General features: G+C 59.8%; 1 protein-coding gene across 1 annotated transcript; it reads right to left on the reverse strand.

Annotated features, from left to right (window-relative positions):
• Positions 1 to 7743: 7743 nt before the first annotated feature.
• LOC113614709 (putative uncharacterized protein OBSCN-AS1) lies at positions 7744 to 9249 on the reverse strand. The gene is made up of 3 exons (XM_027096434.1): positions 8962 to 9249; positions 8205 to 8321; positions 7744 to 8029 (listed from the first exon to the last, which is right to left on the reverse strand). The coding sequence occupies exons 1-3, from the start codon at positions 9198 to 9200 to the stop codon at positions 7744 to 7746; spliced, it is 642 nt and encodes a 213-aa protein (XP_026952235.1). The 5' UTR covers positions 9201 to 9249.
• Positions 9250 to 9396: the final 147 nt, after the last annotated feature.

Raw genomic sequence — 9396 nt, forward strand, 5'->3', positions numbered from 1 at the left:
CCAGAGGCCCGTCCAGCCCAGTATGCCCAGAGCCAGCTCCCTCTTCTTGGTGGCCCCCCCACTTCCACCTGATGAGCGAGGCCATCACCTGTGCAGAGCCAGGCCTGGTCGCTAGCCTCTTCCGCTGCCGGTCTGCATAGCTGGTGGTCAGCAGTCAGCCCAGGATATCCCTTGGGTTCCTCTCTTCCTCCTGGCCCCTCAACCCCAGGCCCCTTTCTAGTCCTGCCATGGGGAGGACATCCTGGGGCTGTTTCCGGGGTCTGCACTTCTGAGCTCAGGGTCCCAAAGGTCCTGTGGACAGACGAAGGCCCCGGGAGGTCTCTGCAGGTCCTGCGATCCTCACCTAGGCTGTCCTGCCTGGCAGGGCCTCCCTCCCTCGTGTTTCTGGCACATTCTTCTCCCCTGCTTAGCTCTGGCCTCAGCTCCTCTCTGACCCTCCACCTGCCCCTCCTCCCCCTCCCTCAGCTTCCAGCTGCAGGTTTAGCCTCTTGTGGCCAAGGGGAGGTGGTGGGCACACCAGAAACCAACAGAGGCTCGGGGAAATGCGAGCTCCTGACTTTGGATTGGTTTTTTTTTTCATTTGATTACTTAATTTATTTACTGACATTATGTTTTTTAGAGTTAGCCCTGTGGATACAATTCCAGTTCATTTTTTAAACTGATGTGTAGCACACATTGCCCAATGACACAATCATTTCTTTATCCATTATAATATAGGTGCGCATTAAACTCTTTCCAAAGTTTCTCCACTAAAAGCAATAGTACGATTTAAAAACCCTTATCTACCTACATACGTGCAGAATTTTCACCTGGTCATCTCTCTTCAAACTTTTTGCTTTTTCACCCTGCCCCCATCCCCCCATCAAGGAATTTTTAACCATTTACACAATTTTTCAAAACCAAACTCCAGATTTTATTTGGATTTCACCAGCTTTCCCATTAATGTCCCCTGTTTTTTCTTTTTTTTGAGGTACGCGGGCCTCTCACTGATGCAGCCTCTCCCGTTGCAGAGCACAGGCTCTGGACGTGCAGGCTCAGCGGCCATGGCTCACGGGCCCAGCCGCTCCGCGGCATGTGGGTCCTCCCGGACCGGGGCACGAACCCGTGTCCCCTGCATCGGCAGGCGGGTTCTCAACCACTGCGCCACCAGGGAAGCCCTAATGTCCCCTTTTTGTTCCAGGATGTTATGCAGGCTGTGGTGATACATTGAGTTGTTACATCTCCCTGGTCTTACAGGCTGTTTGTCATTTATTCTCAGGAGAAACTTGGTTAAGCACTGTCATTTGTATAAAAATAAGCAAATCATTCTAACTTCTCTGAACTTCAGGTCTCTGCAGTAAAATTTTCAAAAACACCATTTTGGGGAAGATCCAATAAACTCTTGATATGAAACACTGCAAAGTGTTATTGTGTGTTTGTTTTCCATATGGGAGTTTGCATCTCCTTCATCTGTGTTATTCACAAGCTGGTCAAGCATTTAAAACATTCAGAAGGGAAATGAAACCCTCTTTCTCCCCAGAATATACAACTTCATCTTCACAATTGCACTGGAACCACAGACTTTTGACATGATCACACAGGACTTGTACATGATAACATTTGAGACACCCTGGGGGACCCACTTGGTTTTGCATTTACTCTACTCATGGGAATGTTAGCACAAGAGTCTCAGGCCAGGTAGAGAAGATAGACAGGGCCCAGGACCCTTGAAGCCTGTGGTCCCCCCAGATTGACAGGTGGGTGACTCATAGTCCAAGGTGACCTGGTGGGTGATGTTATCCATTCTCCCTGCCAAGGATGATGAGGGTGGACGATGCAGTTTCCATGGGGTGCAGCAAGTATGTGGATTGTTGAAAAATACATCGGTTGGGCACTAGGCACCTTCTCTGCAGAGATGGAGAACACCCAGGAGAGCTGACATCTTTCAAGTGCACAGTGATGTGTAGGTCCATTGGCTGTAGCTGGTCACCAGGGATCTGTCTGCAAGCAGAGTGGAGTCGGGCTGGTCCTAAGAGCATCTGAGGCATGGAGGTAGATCACAGGACAGGGAGGGAGGACAGAAGAGGAGGAGGGTGAGCTGTGGAGGACCACAGGCAGGGAGGGGGATGGAGGGGGGTGATGAATGGGGTTACATGAAGTTAGGGGGTTGGCCCCCGTGGTGGGATTATTGCCCTTATGAGAAGAGGAAGAGACATCAGAGCTCACTCTCTCCGCCAAGTTGGGACACAGAGAGAATGTGCCATCTGTTTACCAGAAAGAAAGTCTGTTAGCCAACGTGGAACCTGCCAATACCTTCATGTCGAACTTGCAGCCCCTAGAACTCTAAAATAAATGTCTATGTTTAAGTCCCCCAGTCTGTGGTCTCTGTTTTGGTGGCCTGAGCTGACTGAGACTTTGGGTAGCTCAGGTACTGGTCTGTGCTCAGAGTCTGGGTTTTCCCACTGGATACAGGCCTGGGTGTAGAGGGCATAGATGGGTTGAGGACGTGGTTCAGCCCCCAGGCTGCGGGTACCGGGCAGGAACATAATGCCCTGGTGCTGGCTCAGGAGCAGGGGGTGATGGTAGGCAGAGAGCAGCTCCCCCACCGCCTAACACTGGTGGGTCAGCTTCTTCCCAAGAGAGGCCCCAGGACTCTTACCAGATGGCCTTCTCTGGCTCCCCATTAGGCCCCTGCTAAGCGAAGCCCACCTTCTCTCCTCGGTGGGCCCAGCATCCCATTCACCCTTGTCGCCGCACTGGAGTCATGGGGATGGGGGGCAGCCATCCTGGGGCGTGAAGCATCATGTACCACCCACACCACCTGCCCATGTCCTGCCTGCCCACCCCTTGGGGCTGGGTCCCTAGTCCCTGGGAAGTGAAGGTCTCAGGATGGGGTGTCAGGGACCATCACTCCCATGTAAAGATGCCATGGACACCCAGCCAGGCCAGGTGCTGCCTGGAGTGACCAGGGATAAAGAACCCACCCCAGTCTCATGTGTGGTTAGGGTGGAGCGGCGCCGACCCTTGGGCATCTGTGCTGGGCTCCTAGCTGCTTGCCTCTACCAAGAGGCTGCAGGACTCTCAGGTGACTGGTCATCTTGGGGTGGTTCTGTTCCCCTCTGGGGGATGGTCCTGGGTGCTCCTGGGGGTGGTAATGGATCCCCCATTCTCCTTCCCTCCCTGCACTCCAGGATGCTGGTCTGAGCAGGGGTCCTCACGAGTTGGGACCCCTACCCCACCTGCAACATTACTGGAACACACAGGCCTCCTCCTCCCCCAGCCGCCCCGAGCCTCTGCCCTTTGCCTCCTTGGGGCCAGGGGTGAAACCAAATCTGGGGCAGTGACACCCAGGCTATTTTGGAGCTCGGCTGGGCGGGCTGGCAGTGGTGGGGGCGGGGTGGGGGCGGGCCCAGTTTCCTTCAGCTGATAGCACCCGCCTGTCCTTTTGTCCCTGTCCAGTTTGAGGACCGGCAGGAGTGCGGGCTGCTGGGTGGGAGCGTTGTCGGTCCTGGGCCCTCGGAGGGAGGTGAGACCCAGCAGCCCCTGCCCCAGCATCTGAGCGCCTCGCCTGGGTGCTGCCCAGTGCCCCTGGTAGAGACAGGTGAGGAGGCAGAGAGCAAGCGGGGTGGGGGGCCATCCAGTGCCCCTGAGGACGGCTCTGCTGAAGGTCATGGCTCTGGGGGATGGAGGGACCTGGGGTAGGGTTTCAGCCAGGCGGCGCTGCTCCTGGGGTTGGGGCCATGGATTCTAGCCCCTGCCCCATTGGTGAGCTGAGCCAGACCCTCATGTGGGGAGGGAGCAGCTGGGGGAGGAGGGGGGCGTCAGAAGCACCCACCTCCTCCTTTGCCCAGTGCCCTGAGGGTCTGGCTGGCCCTGCCCCCAGCTCTGTTGAGATGGATGCCTGCTGACAGCTGGGGCTATTTTGGGCCTGTTGGCTCAGCGGAGGGGACAGCCAGAGGGCCAGTGACACCTGACTCCAGGAAAGAATTTCCCCTGGAGTTCAGGAAGCTGGAAGGCCGAGGGGTCTCAGGGAAAGGCACAGACTGCGGGAGCTTCCCTTTGAAGTCTTTTCTGGAAGGGTGTGGGGGCCACAGGGTTGGGGGCAAACTGGGGGGACAGGGCTTCTGGGAGGGGACCGCCCAAGGTTCTGCTCTGAGGCTGTGAGCCACTTCCCTCTCTGGACTCATCTGGAAAATGGCCCAAGACCCACAAGGACCCCAAGTTCTGGAAAAGCAAGGGTGGAGGGGCTGTGGGTGTGGCATGGGTCAGCCACAAGGCTCCCTGGCAGGCTTGCAAGGGGGGCGGGTCTTGGCCTCAGAGTGAAGATCCTGCCAGTGCCAAGCTGGGGCCTCCAAGGGGCTAAAGAGCCCGAGTGGGGTCCACAGGGAACTGCCTTCCCAGGTGGGCATCTGTGAGAGGAAGAGGCTTCCTTGAGAAGCTGGGGTTGAGGTCCTGGCCCAGTGTCTCCTCCTGAAACTCCTGTTCTTCCCTTGTGGCTGCAGCTGCAGTAGCCCCAGCCCCCAACATGGCAGGGGGAGGAGGAGGACACTGCAGGTGACCCTATGCCCAGAGGGGCCTTGGGTGGTCACTGCCCCACACTCAGCTTGGATGAAGGCAGCTCCAGAGTCCTGGGGCATACCTTGGGGTGCCTTGTCCCTGCTGCCCAGTGGGGATGCCTGCCTGGTATGGGGCATCAAGGGGTGTCTTGTCTGGGTGAGCCCCCTTAGACCTCCACGGGTCTGCCACAGTGAGGGTGGGGCATATAGGCCCTAGACAGGGAGCGCATCCCCAGTGGCTTTAGAGGTTCTTGGGGTCTCTGCCCACCCTTCTGCACCTGCTGAGAGCTGGCTCCCCCTGAGCCTGTGCAGAGATGAGACCTCCCTCCCCATCCCTGTCCTCCTGGCCCCCAGAGGCTGCCAGCTGTGGAACTGGCCCCCTGTCCCCTGCATATACTCACTTATGAGCTCAGAACAGTTGTCTCCCACAGCTGCTCTGGGTGTGGCAGGGGGAGGATGCCACGTCCTGCCTTGGGGAACCCACAGAGCAACTGTGTAATTCAGGAGGCGGTGGTGTGCTGGGAAGAGCCCAGAACTCAGGGCCCTGGGGAACTGGTGTCAAAGTAGTCTTTCCACAGAGGGACGCTGAGGCCCAGGAGGGTGTCCATGGAGGCGGGTGGCCACCTGCCCAGGTCCTTCCCAGGCCAAGAGCCCAGCCAGGCCGTGGAGGAGCTGGGGGCGGGGCAGAGGTGCTGACTGCACAGTGAGTCAGCAGCATGGTCCCAGCTCACCTCCTTGAAGGGGATTAAGGGGATTAGGTCCTAAATCACAGGATGGGGAGCTGGAGGGCCTGGGGACGTTGCCCCATTTGTCCCATGGTGGGCATCCCATGCTGATGGCCCGGCTCTTGGGGTGAAGAGAGTTAAGGCACTTGGGGACAGCCCAGGGCCCCGTGGGGTCCATTTGTGTTGGCTCTCTTTACAGAAGCCCCTGTGTAGGCAAGGCCCAGTTTCACCTCACCCACCTGTGCTGGAGGCAAGCGGTGCCCAACCTGGAGTGGGCAGAGGCCAGAGTCAGCCTGGGGCCTTTGGCATTGATGGCGCCAGCCCCATCCCTGCACGGTGTCCAGTCGGCAGAGCCACAGCCAGTGGAGCCTCAGCTAAGATCTGCAGAGTGACTACGTTACCTGCAGGAACCCCAGTTGGGCCTGGCTAGCCGGCCTGCCCATTCTCAGCCTGGAACTCCTTGCCTCTTTCTGGGGGATTCTCTGATTGTCCTCCACAGACACACCATTGACTGACTGCCCCTGCCCCTCCCCATTCCAATTCCTGGGGGAAGGAAGCAGGCACTCAGGGTGAGGAGGGGTGGGCAGCCCTGTGCGCTGGAGGAGCCCCCACCCCACAAGCTGCAGGATTTCCATTTTTTGCTCATTGATGAGCACACCCCTCAGGGGTCCAGACGAGGAGGGGGATCCCAGGAGAGGTGAGATGTGACCCGGCCCAGGACAGCTTCAGGCGGGACAGGCCCTGTGTAGAGGGCTCTCTGTTGTGGAATGCCCAGTGAGGAGGGCTAGGCAGCTGTGCACACAGCCTGCAGTGGAACCCAAACGCTTGGGTGGGGGAAGTCACCGAGGTGGGAGGATGGGGAACAAAGCGGACATGCCAAACAGATGGCTCGTACGAGAGTCTGCTGGGGTGAAGTACCTGTGACCTCTGGTGTGCCTTAGAGAGAGGGGACAGGCCAGTAGTGGGCACTTACTGTGAGCTTCCACAGCCAGGCCCTGTCAGAGTGCAGAGAGTGGCCTCTCTGTGACTGGGGGAGACTACGTAGGTTGGAGTTTCAGACTCTAGGAAGCAACAGTGTGTGGGGAGGGGACAGGACACCTACTGGCAGGTGGAGTGGCCCAGGTGGGACAGGGAAGGAAGGTCTTTGTGATGAGGTACAGCGTGGCACATGCCGCACAGGGAGGAGGGCAAGCTTGGTGCTGGTGTGGTGTTTTGGGACAGGTGCTCAGCTGGACATTGAGTTGGGGCAGCAGGCCTGGCGCTGGGAAGAGAGGGAGGAGACGCTCCTGCCAATGAAAAAGAGCCCATTTGGTGGGGGGTGGGGGGTCCAGAAAGAGGCAAATCGACACTTCTGGACCACCATACCATCTGGTGATGCTACCTGCAGGGATGGGGTGTGTCAGGGGAGACGGCACCCGGATGGGGAAGAGGGGCCATGTGGAGGGCTTTACCCTGGATTAAGCTGGATTTTCCAGGACAGGTGAAGTGGCCACGTGGGGAAAAGGCGGAGGGCTCTAAGCACAGCAGGGTCTCATCCCCATTCTGTCCTTCCCCCTCACCCCACTCGCAGGTTCCCTCACCTCCCCCCACCCCCACCACCATGGATCACTCCTCGTTCAGCGGTGCACCTCGCTTCCTAACCCGGCCCAAGGCCTTCGTGGTGTCGGTGGGCAAAGACGCCACGCTGAGCTGCCAGATCGTGGGCAACCCCACGCCGCAGGTCAGCTGGGAGAAGGACCTGCAGCAGGTGGAGGCGGGCACTCGCTTCCGCCTGGCTCAGGACGGCGACCTGTACCGCCTCACCATCTTGGACCTGGCGCTGGGTGATAGCGGGCAGTATGTATGCCGTGCGCGCAACGCCATCGGCGAAGCCTTCGCGGCGGTCGGCCTGCAGGTGGACGCCGAGGCAGCGTGCGCCGAGCAGGCACCCCACTTTCTGCTGCGGCCCACATCCATCCGCGTGCGCGAGGGAGCCGAGGCCACCTTCCGCTGCCGCGTGCGCGGTTCGCCGCCGATGTCTGTGAGCTGGGCCAAGGATGGGCGGCGCCTGGGCGCACTGGACGCTCCGCGAGTGCGCGTGGAGGCGAGCGGTGAGGCGAGCGCGCTGCGCATCCTGGCTGCGCGGCCGCGCGACAGCGGCACTTACACGGTGCACGCGGAGAACCCGCTGGGCGCCGCTAGTGCCGCCGCCGGACTTTCAGTGGACAAGGAAACAGACACAGACTGCCCGCCTGGGGCCTCCACAGCCATGCTCCTGGCGCACCTGCAGCTGCGGCGCGAGGCCATGCGCACCGAGGGCGCCCCGGCCTCGCCACGCAGCGCCTGCACGCGCACCTGCACGGTGACTGAGGGCAAGCACGCGCGCCTCAGCTGCTTCGTGACGGGTGAGCCCAAGCCTGAGATAGTGTGGAAGAAGGATGGGCAGCTGGTGGCCGAGGGCCGGCGACATGTGGTGTATGAGGACGCGCAGGAGAACTTCGTGCTCAAGATCCTCTTCTGCAAGCAGTCAGACTGTGGCCTCTATACTTGCACGGCGTCCAACCTCGTGGGCCAGACCTACAGCTCCGTGCTAGTCGTCGTGCGAGGTGAGCTCCTGGCGCCGGGCACGAGGTCACTGTGCGCAGTGAGCACAGGCAGAGGCTCCTCCCCAGGCCTCCTGTCTTTTCCTTCCAGCGTTGGCTGCTGCTGCCCTCTCCCCACCCTGTGCCTGTCTGGTAGAGGAATCCGTGGATGGAGGTCTTGGCAGCTCTCGCTGTTCTGTTCCATTGTCTGTGTGAGAGTAACACGAGTATACAACAAAGTGCTTTGTCACTAACACCCCCTCCCTCTAGGAGATGGTCAGGGTGCCCAGTGGCTGAGGGTGACCTGGCTCTCCACCCCTCCTACAGGATGCTAAGGGGGTCTCCCTGGCAGAGCTGGAAGGAGGGCAGGAGCAAGGACAAACCTTGTGCTGTCGGAGGCCTCAGGCTGGGGCTGCACCAGGGTGCAGCTTGAAGGTGGTTCTGGGTCAGTGTGCAGGCTCATGTCCAGGTCTGGGAGCTCCCCCAGGGCACCGGGGCAGCTGTAGGCAACACCATTAGAATTTGCTGGAGGGCTGTTTACTCTTGTTTCCTAAGACCAGCCTCTTGAAGTGGTTGGAGTCCCACCTCCACTTTTTACCAGCTGTAGGATCTCCAGCAGGGCGCTTCAACCCTTGTGTGTGTGCCTCAGTTTCCTTGTTTTTCGCACGGAAGTGCGCTCCTGGAGTTGAGCCATTCCGCAGGCCAATACTTGTCCAGTGGCCTCACTGCTGTGTGAACCCAACCCATCCTGCCTGTCCAGGACCAGCCTAGGGGCCTGCTCAGTGGGGCTGCTTGCTGTGGCTTCACCTGCCTCATTTCTCCTTTTCTCTTCCAGACTTCTCCTTATATTTTGGGCGGGGGGCTCTTTCCTTTAAGTTCTCTTCCCTCTCCTCTGTCCTCCCTCCTTTTCTATACCCCTACCTCCCTCTGTCCCCTCCTTACAGCTCCTCTGCCCTCCCACCCACCACCCTCTGCCCCCAAAGCCCCTCCAACCCCTGTCCTGGCTCCCTGCCCCCACCCCAGCCTTACACGTCCCTTTACCCTGTCCCCCTCCTTCCGCTCACCCTCCTCCTCGCCCCCTGACCGCCCCCTCTGTCACCCCTCCTGCCTGCCCCTCTTCCCTCTCCGCGCTCCACTCACCTGAGCTCTTTTTCCGCAGAGCCCAAGGTGCCCTTCAGAAAGCGGCTGCAGGACCTGGAGGTGCCAGAGAAAGCGTCGGCCACGTTCCAGTGTGAGGTGCCGCAGCCGCCCATGGAGACTGCATGGTATAAGGAGGAGACGCGGCTGTGGGCCGGTGCCAAGTACCTCATCGAGGAGGCAGGCACTGAGCGCCGGCTGACCGTGCTCAACGTCACCTCCGATGACGATGCTGTGTACATCTGCGAGACGGCAGAGGGCAGTCGCACGGTGGCCGAGCTGGCGGTGCAAGGTGGGCGGGCAGGGGGCCCAGGGACTGGGCAGGGTCCGGGTCTCACAGGAGCTGGGCAAGCGGCGTAGGTAGTGGGCGGGTGGGGTGGGCAGGACCCTGGCACGAGGGGTGCGTCAGGGAGGGGTGGGGTGGGCACTCGGGGGACA

This window comes from Aethalodelphis obliquidens, unplaced genomic scaffold (assembly GCF_003676395.1).
Source record: "Aethalodelphis obliquidens isolate GAN/ISIS:26980383/991018 unplaced genomic scaffold, ASM367639v1 scaffold102, whole genome shotgun sequence".
Taxonomy (NCBI): Eukaryota; Metazoa; Chordata; class Mammalia; order Artiodactyla; family Delphinidae; genus Aethalodelphis; species Aethalodelphis obliquidens.

Excerpts from the sequence above, each read along its gene's own strand:
- LOC113614709 (XM_027096434.1), bottom strand. The coding sequence starts at position 9,200 with ATGTACACAGCATCGTCATCGGAGGTGACGTTGAGCACGGTCAGCCGG. Across the intron at positions 8,322-8,961 it reads TCTGCGGAAAAAGAGCTCAG|CTGCCCCGGTGCCCTGGGGG; the intron begins GTGAGTGGAGCG and ends TGTTGCCTACAG. Across the intron at positions 8,030-8,204 it reads GAGGCCTCCGACAGCACAAG|ACAATGGAACAGAACAGCGA; the intron begins GTTTGTCCTTGC and ends ACTCTCACACAG.